The sequence below is a fragment of the Penicillium vulpinum genome, assembly GCF_028829585.1.
Source record: "Penicillium vulpinum strain IBT 29486 chromosome Unknown utg000001l_segment0_segment0, whole genome shotgun sequence".
NCBI lineage: Eukaryota > Fungi > Ascomycota > Eurotiomycetes > Eurotiales > Aspergillaceae > Penicillium > Penicillium vulpinum.
This window is the reverse complement of record NW_026643241.1, coordinates 1-14,437: the sequence shown is the minus strand read 5'-3', so window position 1 is coordinate 14,437 and position 14,437 is coordinate 1. Positions and strand designations below refer to the sequence as shown.

At 46.5% G+C, this 14,437-nt stretch overlaps 7 protein-coding genes across 7 annotated transcripts; 2 read left to right on the top strand and 5 right to left on the bottom strand.

The window, feature by feature from the left end:
• Positions 1 to 1,449: 1,449 nt before the first annotated feature.
• On the bottom strand, positions 1,450 to 1,837 carry N7479_000007 (uncharacterized protein; the record flags this gene model as incomplete). The annotated part of the gene is made up of 2 exons (XM_057247705.1): positions 1,450 to 1,546; positions 1,605 to 1,837. 2 exons carry the CDS (start codon positions 1,835 to 1,837, stop codon positions 1,450 to 1,452), a joined length of 330 nt encoding a protein of 109 aa, XP_057112137.1.
• A 1,117-nt stretch (positions 1,838 to 2,954) lies between these two features.
• Positions 2,955 to 4,208, top strand: N7479_000006 (uncharacterized protein; the record flags this gene model as incomplete). The annotated part of the gene is made up of 1 exon (XM_057247704.1): positions 2,955 to 4,208. One exon carries the CDS (start codon positions 2,955 to 2,957, stop codon positions 4,206 to 4,208), a length of 1,254 nt encoding a protein of 417 aa, XP_057112136.1.
• Positions 4,209 to 4,548: 340 nt separating this feature from the next.
• On the bottom strand, positions 4,549 to 6,413 carry N7479_000005 (MDR family MFS transporter; the record flags this gene model as incomplete). Its single annotated transcript, XM_057247703.1, has 3 exons — positions 4,549 to 5,178; positions 5,239 to 6,045; positions 6,111 to 6,413. The coding sequence occupies 3 exons, from the start codon at positions 6,411 to 6,413 to the stop codon at positions 4,549 to 4,551; spliced, it is 1,740 nt and encodes a 579-aa protein (XP_057112135.1).
• An 803-nt stretch (positions 6,414 to 7,216) lies between these two features.
• On the bottom strand, positions 7,217 to 8,113 carry N7479_000004 (phytanoyl-CoA dioxygenase family protein; the record flags this gene model as incomplete). Its single annotated transcript, XM_057247702.1, has 1 exon — positions 7,217 to 8,113. The coding sequence occupies one exon, from the start codon at positions 8,111 to 8,113 to the stop codon at positions 7,217 to 7,219; it is 897 nt and encodes a 298-aa protein (XP_057112134.1).
• A 547-nt stretch (positions 8,114 to 8,660) lies between these two features.
• On the top strand, positions 8,661 to 10,404 carry N7479_000003 (cytochrome P450; the record flags this gene model as incomplete). Its single annotated transcript, XM_057247701.1, has 4 exons — positions 8,661 to 8,921; positions 8,968 to 9,093; positions 9,153 to 9,924; positions 9,995 to 10,404. The coding sequence occupies 4 exons, from the start codon at positions 8,661 to 8,663 to the stop codon at positions 10,402 to 10,404; spliced, it is 1,569 nt and encodes a 522-aa protein (XP_057112133.1).
• A 747-nt stretch (positions 10,405 to 11,151) lies between these two features.
• On the bottom strand, positions 11,152 to 12,926 carry N7479_000002 (adenylate-forming enzyme; the record flags this gene model as incomplete). Its single annotated transcript, XM_057247700.1, has 3 exons — positions 11,152 to 11,491; positions 11,554 to 12,671; positions 12,732 to 12,926. 3 exons carry the CDS (start codon positions 12,924 to 12,926, stop codon positions 11,152 to 11,154), a joined length of 1,653 nt encoding a protein of 550 aa, XP_057112132.1.
• Positions 12,927 to 13,190: 264 nt separating this feature from the next.
• N7479_000001 (beta-ketoacyl reductase) lies at positions 13,191 to 14,437 on the bottom strand (the record flags this gene model as incomplete). The annotated part of the gene is made up of 2 exons (XM_057247699.1): positions 13,191 to 14,106; positions 14,161 to 14,437. Coding segments are annotated over 2 exons (1,193 nt in total), but the record flags the coding sequence as incomplete, so codon positions are not given.

The following is a 14,437-nucleotide window of genomic DNA, read 5'->3' as shown; positions in this document are numbered from 1 at the left end:
CTGTACAAACCCAAAATATATATCTCACCAAAACATTAAGATTAGCCTATTTTCGGAGTATCTCGACCTCTACTGGTTAGATTTTATTCAAAATTGAAATATATACTTATATAGCTAGTACAATTCTGAATTTTGAATTTGAACTTTATATACCCGGTAGAAGGTCGTAATACAGCGATTACAGAGGCCGATAAGATAGGCTTTAATAGGGGCCCATGAGGCCCCTATTAGTAGGCTACGGGTTGGGTCGGGTTTCGAAGGTTAGGCCTATAGCCCATTGCGGGTTGGGCTTTGGGCCTAGGGTGGGGGCCTATTTCTGGGTTTTGCGGAAGTCTAGTCGCAATTGTCACGCCCATTGGTATTTTGTGGCAATCCACTGTACCTCTATCTGGGAATGGATCGAGGTCCCAGTCAATCACGACATGCCACACCCAAAGGAGTACCATTCATCTGCTCGTCCAGCCAGGCTTACATCGATATCTCGTATGTATCCCCAAACGAGCAAACGATGATAGCCGGGAAAGGCAGGATGACCCCAAATTGAGAGAGCATATCAAAAGCTTTACAGAGTGCAACAGGTCAAAAGAAATCATGGTTGTATTTATGCCAGAGGGTCGTGAAGTGCCGTACATAGTAAACGATTAGTACTCATATGGACCGCATCGCATGCGACTGGGTCGTTTCCCACGGCACCAAAAGCTATTCCGGATATTTGACGAACTCGGCCTGACAGAGGAGGAGATCTCCAATCTCTGTCGGTGGGAAGGGAGTCGACCAAGTCCGCCTGTCAGCGATACGAGGCAGAACAAGGGATTATCGTGCGGGACACCACAGCCCACTCAGTCCGACCGGTATCCCCCCAACGCGCCCCTTCAATCGCGATCCACTTCAACGACTGCGACTTTTGCGGGACAGAAGAGGAAGATAACTAGATCATTAAAACCTAGAGCAATAATCACATCACATCTAGTCCTTCCCATTCAGATCGTATATAAATAAAGACTGGCGACGTGACCGCTTATTCTAGCGGTCTCGATCCTAGCCACGTAAAAAACCTCACAGTGGGGGCTACTGAATTGACCTACCGTTTCCCATTCCAGCCTATGCTCCTAGTATTACCTCCTCAAAACACTTCGCTTACCACCCTATTACTAGTTTTATTTAAATCGCACTCAAAAACTGGATTTCTCCAACTTTCTACTGCAGACAATCAAGTAACTAGCGGAGAATTTAGCTCAACATGCTGCCCAAGTGGTAAGGGGAACTAATATGACATACAATAGGCAGCACCTTCTGAGATGTTGCGTTCTGATAATATATTAGATAGACAGGAAGATGTAAGTTACTAATATATTGTCTACCACACGGCGTGTTGCTATTTCGGGGTCATTTCAGCTGCTGTTATGGGCTTGTCCCGGAGCTGCATCAGCCTCAGCAAATATCAATAGATCATTGTTTTTTCTTTTCCGCTCCTCTATCCAGCAGTTGATCTTTCGTATTTTCTGATGTGTTCACAGATTCGGTAGAATCGTTATCCTCGGAACGTCTTGTGAACTTGTCAGATATCCAAGGATTCCGATATTTACAGAAATATGTTTACTCACGTTGTGGTCCATGAATTTTCGTAGTCGGCGCGGATTTCTCTATCCTCTTCATCCTTATCCACGAGATCTTGAAGATCTTTGGGGAGAGGACTCGAAGGCGTCTCTTTGTTCTTGTCCTTATCGAGCTCAGGCATAATTATCCAATACTGTGAGGATGTTATTCGGAGCTCAATTTTCTGGAATGGTTGTTCATACTCACCTTTATACAGGAGGGCAAGGGTTATAGCCAACATTCTGATTGTGGCGATGGATAAATAGTCATCGTTGCGGTCCTTTACGTCATTCAAGATCGAAACCGGATTGCCACCTAATGTCATCGACAACCTTGGAAACATTACAAGGCCGTCTCTTTTTTTTGTCAATTGGAGTGCCAAGCCAACATATTCTCCAAGCTTTAATTTCAACAAGATTTGTACACATATTATTAGACGATCGATGTAAGAGATTGCTAAGTCGAGGTGGGAAGGATTTATCTTTCTAGATTCGGTATTTGATAGTATCCTTCTTGGTACCCTTTTTGGAATCTTTTATATATCTCTTTTTAGTATATCTTAGAGAGCAGAGCCAAGGAAGTACCATAGTAAGTCGTAGGTAGTTCCTTCTTGCCTATTCCGCAGTCGGACATCGCGAAAATGGAATCGCTCTATTACCTACAGGGCTATGCATAGATGTATATGTAATCAAGTAGAACTCCCACCACAAGAACCTTGGAAAAGCGTAGAAACGTGTACCTTGGTAGATTCAAAATTACTGGTAGTACAATATTACCTAAATAGGCTTAGTAGCTGCAATTTTACTTCTACAGTAGTATACAGGTATGTATTTTTCTAACCTCGTAGCCTCTACCTATCAAGTACCTCGAATTTGCACATCCAAGGCTTGAATCTCTAGACTGTGAAGTATAACCTTGTATCTTGAACCTAAGAGAAGGCCGAACATTATGAAATGTCGAATCTCCTGGCTAGAAACCTAAATCTTGTGTCTTTTTAAAAACTCTAATCTTCCAGCTAAAAGGTCGACAGGACCTAAATATCATCTCTTCTCGAACTTCCTACTCAAGAATTTTAATCTCTGCGTTGAAATCTGAACATCTATCAAACCTGAACTTCCTGGCGGAGAACTTGTGCCGAAAACCTGAATGAGCGCTGTCTGAAACCCCAACTTCCTGGACGTGAAGGACGTAAGATTTCAAATCACTTCCGAACCTTCGAGCTTGAGAATCTAATCTCTCCGATGAAGCAGACAATTTCGGACTTGAAGATCAAATTTCTAGACCTGAACCTCCACTGCCTACGTGAAGAACTTGATACCTAAAACACAAACATCATGATGGATTCCCACAATCAATCAATGGAATCTCTCCAGACCGGACCAGAAGAAATCCGGATCCTCAAAAAAAGAAAGCACGAACTGAGAGCGGACTTGAAAACCGCCCGCAAGCCTTGGAAAGCGCATGGGTCCTTTGACCTGAAGTTCTGGAGCCAAGCTGTTAAAGTTGAAAAGATCCGCCTCGAAAGGTCAGAGGTCGATAGAAAGATTTCCCTCGGCAGTTTTGAGGGTCTAGAAGATGAATGGAAGAAGACGGATGAGGCCAAGTGCATACTTGAAAGAATTAAAGCCCAGGAACAGACCAAGAAAATCTGCGAAGACCGGGTTAGCCAGATCGAGAACGCTCCACATCGTAAGAGTCTGCGGACATCTTTTATGAAACTCTTCACCACCTCCACAATGGGTATGGCCATCGAAAATACAGGCGCAGGAGGCCGGGACCCAAGCCAGCAGGCCAATTTCCGTAGCACCATGATCGAAATGTACGGGGCTAAACATCCAACTCAATCATGGCTATGGGATCCGATCATCGGTGATTATGTGGACGAGGATCAGGTTCAAGCATCTCATCTTTTTCCGTACAGGAACGGCCAAGATACTATGGACGGGATATTTGGCAAAAAAAGGCCGGCAGAACTCTTCTCGCCCCGCAACGGCCTCCTTCTGTGCAAAAGTTGGGAGCGCTACTTTGATGCCGGGAAGTTCGTGATAGTTCCTGACATTCCAGATATTCAGGAGAATGTAATGGTGTCCGCAGTCAAGCGGTGGCTCAACAGTGAACCCCGTGATTACCGTGTCCGAGTGATCGATCCGGACTGGGAGAAGGGAAACAAGATGATCGTTAGACAGCTGCCCCTGACCTTCAGCGAGATGGACGGCCGTCCGCTGAAGTTCCATTCGAGCTTCAGACCAGCAGCGAGATACCTGTACTTCCACTACTGTGTGGAGATGCTGCGAATGTTCTGGCAGCATAGCAGCCAGGGAAAATCAAGCCAAGCGGCAGCAATTCTGCAAGCCGAAAAGGGGAAGCCATTCTGGGGGACCGCGGGGAAGTACCTCCCACGCAACATGCTCTTGGCCCTCGTAGAGGAGATGGGCCATGACTACAAATTTGTCTTAGACGGGGCCGCAGGAAGTCGGCTGGATGACGATAAACTTCTCCTGGGCCTGCTTTCCAAAGGTGTTAAGGCTCGGCCATCAATCTTGGCCCCGGGAATTTTCGATCATACTACTTCGGAGGACGAGTCTGGGCTTGAAACTGAGGACAGCAAGTAGTAGGTTTTGCTTTGTTCAATAAAGTCTGAGATAGCTATATTATTATGAGACCGACTACCGAAACAGGGGTTGAAAGATGTAAAGAAGTAAAGATATATCAAAATTGTTGTAGTTCTTCAAAAGGAACCGCGTACGAGGATAATAGATATCAGTATAGGTTATAGAACGTTGCATTTTTATACGATTTAGACATCTACACCATAGAGGTTACATACTTATATTAGAGCATGAATTGTCTATGGAAATGGCCTTGTCTTGTTCGTGGGTGAGATTTATCTTTTGAATTTGGCTGATCTTACTGCTTGAAGCTTGTATTTTTAGAATCATGTAGAAGTAGCCTTTAATCTTTTCGCTTCACAGATATCCACTGAATCGGCAGCGCTCCAATCATGGCGAGTACCGAAAATGCGGCCCCGACGTAAAACGCATAGGTGATGGCGGAATTATAAGCCACCAGCACACCCTCCAACAGCTCTGCTGGGACTACATTTCGTAACGTAGTAGGACCAGCTGTGATCAACTTGTGAACGTCAACATTGGGTGCACTCCGGGCCAATCCCCGTAAGAGCTGGTTTCGGAAGATGTTCTGCGCTACCGAAACTGACACAGAACCCCCCATCGACTGCATGAATGTGACAATTGCAATTGACCTGGGAATTTCAACAAGGGGAATCGCCGCTTGGATGACCACTATGGGTTGTGATAGCCCCAATCCAATTCCGATTCCATAAAGGGCTTGGTACCCTATCCATTGCGATGGCCCAAAATCGGTCTCAAAGGTTGAAAGCAGTCCGGCACCAATAGTAGAAACAATCGGTGCAAAATACATGAATGGAGTGTAGTATCCTATTTTGCTGACCCCGTATCCTGAGACAATAGAGCATAAAATTACCCCTAAGAGCATTGGAAGGTTCATCAGGCCTGATTTTGTTGCAGATACATCCTTAATACTTTGGAACCATATAGGCAGCTGTGAATTGTAGCAATCAGTATGGCTACTAGATTCATGAACGAAGGTGAACAGACTCACGTAGTAGGAAAAGACGAGAAATGAACCAGTTATACCGAAGTTAAATAAGGAAGCGCCCCAGACGTTCTTGTTTTTGATCATTCGAAGAACTACTGTGGCTCTCTCCTTTTTTCGCCACTGCACCACGATGAAAATCGACAGTAGACAGATAGAAGCCACGAAAAGTCCGATAATGCGCCCGTTTCCCCAGTTATATTGTTGGCCTCCCCACTGCAGCGCCAACAAAAGGCTAATCATACCTGGGAGGAAAAAGAAGAGTCCGACCAGATCAAACTGCGAAATTTGTTCTTTGATCTTGCCAGGGGAATTGATTGGCTCCTTCGCATCGAAGAATAATAAAATGAAGAGTGCTGTGACTGCGCCAAATAGAGGATTGATATAGAAGCACCATCTCCAAGAGACATAGTCCGTGAAAGCACCGCCCAATAGAGGCCCAGCCACCCCGGCCACTCCGTACAAACCACCGACTAACGATGTGCATAGTGGCCGCTTTTGCAGCGGCACGCTTTGGGAAAGTATAATCATGGAACCCAAGTAGATTCCGGAGGAACCAAGGCCGGCAATGGCTCGTCCGATGATTAATCCTAGCGAGCTGGGTGTTGCACCACAGACCAAGGACCCAATTTCGAAAATCCCGAGCGCAGTCAGATACACCGATTTGGTGGAATAGAATGTATAAAGTTTGCCGAAGACGAGCGTAAGACAGCAATTCGTCAGCGGGTAAACACTCCCATACCAGCCTACATCTCCCAACGAAGTGAATTGATCTGTGATCTTGGGAATCGCAGTGGCTAAGATGGTATTGTCCTGAGAATTACCGAGATTCATATTAGACACTCTGCGGCAAGAGGACTGATATAGGGTGGTCATACCAATGCCATACTAAACACAGCGAGACACACGCTGATCATAATAGCGGCTAATCTCCAGGAATTGGGATAATCCTGCGAATCTGACTGAAAGCTCTCCTGGCCGATTGCGGCCGGTGTTGCGTTACTTTCATTTGGAGATTTTCGATGAAAGGTAGTGATTTGTGCGCCATTTTCGCTGTAGTGAATGCGCTGGGTTGAAGTTTCTGTCTTGTGTTCGTCTAAATCATCGATTGTGTTCCGTGAGCTGGAAATTTGAGACCCTTGAGCAGAGGAAATGGTGCCACCACCTCCAATTTTGACCATGGTCGCTCGCATCAAGTGGGTATTGGATACTGCCTCTTATCGCGTTAGGAGAAGGGGATCAAAAAAGATATTGAACACTCACTACGTATGGAGTACTGTTCTCCAGTTAAATGAGGAATCAATATTAGTGATTTCAAAGGTTTAGACCAAAGGTAAGATGTGTTTAGATACCTGTCGAGGCTGATAGTAATTTGATATGAGATGACATGCACGAAAACAATATTACCGCCACATTTGACGTCTATGCTGTTCAGAGTATTTGTTACCACAGGGAAGGAGCTTGCACATGCTCACCATATGTTGTAGGTATCTAGTAGCCGTACTCGGTAATGATCTAATTGTTGTGGGGAATATCAACCCTTGCATAACATGTTCTCACGCCTAAAAACGAATTCCCCTATACTAGTATCTTGTAGAACAGCTCTCCGGGACTGCCTCTTATGATTTCGCTCTCCTTTTTCCTTTCCATGTTAGACCCCCTTTTTCTCCCACCAAAAATCATAGCCCTCCACCTAGTAACCTAGGACATTCAAAGTGGACACAAACCTGGCTACGTACCCCTTTTTGTCGGGAATTCTTCTTGAGAATCCCTTGCATTACTCTGCACACCATGATTTTTACGATGGTTTAATTCCTCTCATGGGGTATACAACATACATGAGGGTAATGCAACTATGTTGTAGTCCTAAGAGCAATATATCCTGAATAGTGCGATGGGTGACAGAAGCTCTCATCGTGAGACGAAATTGAAAGATTTGTAAGAGAGGAAGTAGCCTGAAAAGCCATATCTAGATCACAGCAGTTTATACTGGCTTGGATGACTCCAGGGATTTCAGCTTCAACTCATCTTCCATCCTCCCGTCTCTGATAGTCCACACTGGCACTCCATGATTCGTACTCCATGTCCTCCAGCCTATCATCCTTTGAGCTAGAGGTGTCATAGTCTCAATAATGGCCCGCGGCACATCAACGTGGGACTCCATGGGAGTAAAATGAGCAGGGTGCATAGATATGCTCAATCCACGACGAGTTTCCTGAGAGCGGTTCTGGCCTGCTCCATGGAACAAGCTTGCCACGTACACCACCGCATCACCTGCTTGCATTTCGGCAGGAATAGTTTGCTTGGGAGACGGATACCTGTTCGAATCTTCCCAGTTGTGGCTTCCTAGTACCAGTCTAGTCGCACCGTTTTCCTCGCGAAACTCAGTCAAAGCGATGAAAAAATTGACCATCAGTTCCGGCGAGTCCGTCCCTAGAAAAGGTTTCCAGGGGTAGAGACTGTCGTCTCGATGAAGGCTTTGGGCCTTTTCACCGGAATGAACCTCCAGCACAGCGGCCCGATTCACCCAGTAGTCCCCAAAGTTGGCACGAAACAGCTTCTCCGAAATAGCATGTATCAACGGATGATTGAGAACTTCTTCCCGAAATGACTTTGAAACCATGATCAAATTTCCCATGTGCTTGGTTTTGGCTCCGACCGTTAATTTGTAGATTTCCGACATATGATTGGGACCGGCCGCATGTTGTGCTAAGTACGGATCGGCCTCTTTGTTGATCTTGTCCACTAACTCCAGCGGAAGGAAGTTCTTGATGATGACAGCCCCATCATCATTTATGATCTGATAAATATCTTCTAAGGGTGCGGTGAGTTTCACCGCCCGGGCAGAGGGAAGTTTGTTGTGAGGGGATACGATAGTCATGTTGTTGCGAAAGAAAGTAAGACCAGGGAATCCAAAACAAGAGGGAGGTCGGCTGAGATGAGTAGATTTAGCTTTTGAAGAATATGATTAATACTCAGTGTACGGAGTAGTTGCGGTCAAAAATTCGGTGAGACGTTGAATTGGACGTATCGCATGCGGCATAGCTCAAGGTTAGGATCATCCGAGGATCATGGGACGAATTGCCATGAATCTGATTCAAATGAATTAATAATTATGTCCTCTCAACAATGAAGTTGGCACAGAGTACTCCGTAGTGGAGAAGCAAGTACATGCATACGTATAGAACTACCGAATAAAGACGGAGTATCAGCATATCCTAGTGATAATGTCCACAGATGCCTTCCAAGGTTGATCAATCGATTTTACTGATTCTACAGCGTCAGAAAAGCAAGGGGTGACCACTTCCAATCGTCCCGAGCCCCTTGCCGCTGTGTTCTCGACAGCCATTGCTAGTGAGTTTGTAAAAAAATTGTTTCTCGAACGTAGCAGTCGGTCTCCTATTTCCCTCTGAAGCGAAACCAGTGCCATGAACCCCAACAATTCATCCACCGTTCTGTCTCAATTAACGTCTAAACGCCAAGACAAGGGGTTACTGACCTTGTACAATGTCTTTATCACTATTTTGATAATTGTGACCACAATCTATTTGATTCAGAAAGGAATCACCCGTTCAAGAAGTTTTAGAGCGCCGTTCGTTGGACGTCGGTTTTCATGGGAGCCCAAATGGTTGATCGGCCTCCGATTCTCTCAAGCTGGTCTTGAACACCTGGCAGAAGGCTGTAAAAAGGTATCTGCCCTCTCGCTCGGGAAAGCAGACAACTGACTGAGTTTAGTTTAACGATGGAATTTTCAAAGTCGCTCGAAACGATACCGATATCCTAGTCATCCCTAACCGCTATGTCGACGAGTTACACTCAAAGCCGGAAGAGCATGTTAGTGCGATTGGAGCGCACATGAAAGTAAGTGTAATTTTAGGGCAGAACGTTGAGATATAGGTTAATAATCCTTCTACCTGTAGAATCTGTTGGGAAAGTATTCGACAATAGATATCCTGCAGGAGGGGAATTTACACACCCATGTCTTGCAGACTAAATTGACACCAAATTTGGGATCTATGATCAGCACAATCGAAGAGGAACTTCGGTTTGCTATGGAGGAAGAAATTCCGCCCACCCATGGGGACTGGAAGGATGTTTCAATTTACGAGATCATCCTCCACCTAGTGGCCCGGATATCGGCAAGAGTGTTTGTAGGTCAACCGACCTGTCGCAACCAAGAATGGCTTGACACATCAATCCGATTCACGGAACATGCTTTTCTCACGATAGCGATTCTTCGACGACTGCCGAAGTTCCTACACCCCGTGGTGGCACCTCTTCTTCCCAGCTACTGGGCCGTTCACAGGGACTTGCAAACGGCCAAACGCATCATCAGCCCCATTGTGAAACAACGAACAGCCGACGAGGCCTCAGGGGAGCCTGGGTATGAGAAACCGACTGATCTTCTACAGTGGATGATAGATGCGGCCAACCTCAGGGACGGTCAACCTGACAAGCTGGCCCACCGGCAACTCGTTCTCAGCCTGGCCGCTATTCACACAACGACGATGGCCGTGTCGTACGCCATTTATGATCTCTGCCAGTTTCCTGAATTTGTTGAACCGCTGCGACAGGAGATCACCGACTCGCTCGAACAAGGGGGTAAATGGGCAAAGACTACTCTCGGCAAGATGCATAAATTAGATAGTTTCATCAAGGAGAGCCAGCGGCTGAGCCCCCTAGTTTATGTGTGTATCTCTTACCCAAGATATAAATCCCTTTTTTTCCTTTCTTGACTAACACTGAAGAATTTGCGACACAGTGAGCTTCCAGCGAATTGTCATGCAAGACCTGACTCTCTCAGATGGAACTACTCTTCCTAAGGGCACCCATATCAGTGTACCGGCTGCAGAAGTCCTCCAAGGAGCTGAATTTGATTCCTCCTTTGATGGATTTCGATACTCAAGAAGACGCCAGAACTCCGGTGAGGCGCACAAATATCAGTTTGCCACGACCGACAAGAACAGCCTGCATTTTGGTCATGGCAAATATGCTTGTCCCGGTCGTTTCTTCGCGGCCTATGAGATCAAAATGATCATCTCTCACTTGCTGATGGATTATGACGTCCAATTTCCTCCAGGGGCCTCGCGACCAAAAGTCTTCTCGGCTGATGAAGTTCTGCTGCCTGATCCATCTACGCGAGTCTTGATACGTAGGAGAACGGGCATGTAGTCTTGCTCCGCAAATTGCAATTGCAATTCAGTACGTATGGCGTCTCTGCTTCATAGTTCTGCTACAAACTGCAAAATAAACATACTTGCTGAGTAGGCAAATTCTGGCACAAATCACTACCACTGATACAATATGTTCAACAATGGTTTAGAATAAATTCACACTAAATGGCATATCCAATGATCCTAGTAATTATGCGATCACGCGATTGTTGTAGTATTAAGTCTTGCAATTTACAGGCAATTTTGCAGCACAGATGCAATATACACCGTTTTACTAGGCAGGGTAAGGGGTTGTAAGTTTGAATGCATGCATGGCTATGTAGGATAACTCTTCTTCAGAGACTTCAGAGACATCGACTTGATCTAGTAGGGCCTGCACGTGGGTCCAAACTGAGAAAACATTGGACTAGCGTACGGTGTAAGCCTGTTGCAGGCACTTTTTCTAAGCCCCTCCACTCAACCGTATGTACGGTAGGGTTCAAAACGAGAGTTTGATATCAGCTCAAGACTCTGCAGGGTATTTGTAACAAGGGTTGGATCAGAAATTCTAAATCTCAGTGGGAAACTCGATGCAGTAGGAATAATGTAATTTCGAATAATTTCGAGCCAGGATGGTATTGGAACCAAATGCGTGCATGTATCCATGGATGTAGGAAGAAAAAAAGATAATATGTAAATCCTCAGCCAAAAAAATAGAAAAAATGCACCGCATATGTCACTTTAGCGAATCCAGGGTCTCATAATTTCAGCAAAGAGCGTGAGAGGGCGACAGCAATGCAGCTATTTTTGTTCGCTGTGCATCCAGCTCCGATAGTTTGGAGCGATGGGGCTTGCCAATCGCCGTTCGGGGCAAACTTTCTACAAAAACTACCCCACCGTCCAAAGCCTTGTAACTAGCAAGATTGTTCAGTGCGAGCGCCGAGATCTCGTCCGCCGTGGGTCTAGCCAGCCCACGTGCACATACCACATACGCTCTAGGGACCTCGGTGCTGCCGTCGGGCAGGGTGATGCCGATCACCATCGTATCATGCACCCGAGGGTCTTTGAGAAGGACTGCCTCAATCTCAGCGGGAGCGACGGAATACCTGGCCGATTAAACAAGTCAATCATTTTCCAACAAATGATCAAGATATAACAGCACACTTACCCTCGAACTTTGATAAGTTCCTTAGTCCTCCCAACGATATGATAATGCTCATCCTCACAGTATGCTATGTCACCTGTACGAAACCAGCCCCCGTCATCAGTGGCATTATCGCGGCCCTTGTAGGCGAGCATGATTCCCGGACCACGAACATACAGCTCTCCTGGTGTGCATTCCATATCGATAGTTGTCCCATCGTCTGACCGGATAAGGCGGATATCATAGTTATCCAAGAGTTTCCCAATACTTCCTGGGTACCGCTGGTTACCGTAACGGTTCTGAAAGACAACACCCACCTCGGTCATACCCCATAGTTGTCCGATGCTGGCCTGCGGATTGAGCAACTCTTGACATCGCTGCAAGGAATGCGCGTCAATTGGAGCCCCAGAGACACCGATGTAAAACAAAGAACTGAGGCTCTCGCGGACAGGGAGGGTGGACTGGTTCAGAATGTGGACCATCGCCGGGACCAGGTACGTCTCCGTAATATTATAGCAATGAACAACATTGAGAAACTTAGACAAGTCGAATCGCGGCATGACATACAAGGGATGGCCATAGCGAATTGGGAACAGATTTGACCAGAAGTCACCAAAGGAATGAGACATGGGCAGAACCATTAGACGTGTGACGGGGTATGGGACATCGTAATGAACTGTTTGATGATGGGAAATGATGGTATAGTGAGTGCGAATGGCTGCTTTGGGCAGACCACTGGTACCGCTGGTCGAGAACATGGCGGCAGGTGTGATTTTTGCCGTAGCTTCATCGTCAATACGCATCCAGTCGCTTTGACCAAAGGAGACCAGATCCCCAAGGCCGAATGGCACTCCCTCGTCTCGGACTGGTGACGTAGCCTGCGGGTTGTCAACCTGATTCCGGGCAAATGACACGAGATGATCGACGCATCGATCGTCGACGAGGCAGATCTGGCCTAAGGGGATCCCTTTGATGGTGCAGACATCGCGCACGACGGGCAGTGCAGAGGCAACAGTGAGGATTAGACGGGGCTCCACGAGAGAGACAAAATGGTCGAATTCGTGGCGGGGACTGGATGGGCTACAGCCCATATAGACGCCCCCAGCACCAATGATGCCAAGAAGAAGTGCGGAGTGAATGACCTGCCGTGGCGGGGGTAAGAAAATATCTATGTGGCGTTAGAGGCAAAGAGAAAGACCTACGGCATTGTCGAGCTGCACCAGCACCGTATCACCGTGTTCAATACCGTGGGCTTTGAACCCTGCTATAAGTGACCGCACAAGATGCCGAAAAGGGGCCTCGCTTAGTGAGCGCGATGGATTTTCTGCATCGATGTATATGGGCGGTTGATCGGCATGGGTGGCAGGGCCACTGAAAGCAAAGCTTACAATATCCATGAGATGAGAGTGGGGTTGATGAGAAACGTAGAAGACGGAAAATAATTTTTTTGAGACGCCGTCAGTATGGACATCATCTTCATCTTTATAGGTATTTCTAGTATGTAGACTAAATACATGTAATGCATCTCGTAACCAGATGTATATATTGATCACATGTATTCCTTGCAGCAACTCCACAGTCTCCATTTGGCACCATGCGATAGGTGAAACTTAGGTGTCGAAATTTTCATTCACTATCTGACAAATATAATCTAATCAAAATTAATTCACATGCGGTATCGTGTTTGGATCCAGTTTGTCGGCTGCACTACTGGCAATTACCTGGATGGATGATCCGCTCAGCATTAAAAGAATGGGTATATCAACACCTAGTTTTTTTAGGAACCATGTCCGCAAATCGGCAGCCATCAACGAGTCTACGCCCAGTTCACTCAGCTGAGTCTCTGGCACAAGGACCGCTTCCATAGACAGACCCAATTTGGTACGCAGCTGTGCGAGAAGGTGCGAGGTGATGATCTCGGTGACCTCTTCCTGACTGGTTGCTCTTTCCAGGAGAACGCTCATGGTAATGACCACACTGCTGCTAGGTAAAACAACATTGGACTCCTCATGATGATGGACGAAATTCCACATCTTAGGCATCCGATTCCAGGACATCTCCGGGTGTTCCGGCTTGATGGGCCGTAGACCGGCAGTGATCTCGAAATTCTCAGTAGACTCAGGATCGCCAGCCAAGATAGCCTCTGCAAATACCTCATCCCAATCATGCTCGGACAGGGACTTCTGGCCAGGAAACTTAGATTCGGATTTGGGGTCGCTGATCTGTGAGACAAAGACGATACTTCCACAGAAGCCCCGAGAACGGCGCTGGTGAATCAGAGCGGAGGAGAACTCCGACGCAGCAGCGCAGTTTACCATGTTTGAATGACCGAAATGACCAGAAAGACTGCCAACAAAGATGAAAAATTCCATACTCGGGTGATTATACAGTTCGTCCAGCATGATACTAATTTCCAACAGATATGTTATGGGGCTCGAATATCCATTTTGAGGAGTCATTGGGACGATGTTGTCAGGCGGAAGCTGGGCCAGAGCACCATATATCATTCCTCCCACTGGAGGAAGTGCACGAGTGAAACGCTCTAAAAGCAGTACGGACTGCCGGTTTGAGATATCGCTGGATTTGGTTAGTTTAGTTTTCAGGACATTTAAATAATAAAATGGTGCTTACGTTGTCAAGCAATGAATACCGGCTCCATTGGTAGCCATATCCTCTACCCACCCTTTATCAAAATTGATATCACAGGCGGTGCCGGCAAACACCACATGCCGTGCGCCTCGCGATACCATCCACTCGGAAATTGACATCGCAAGGTCTTTCTGCATTCCTAGGAGCAGGTAGGATTTGGACGCAGATAAACGCACGTGGGAGCTTGCTGATCTGATCTGCGCCAAAATCGGCTTTGATGTGCTCCAGTCCGCAATATTCAACTTGTCCAGGACATCCA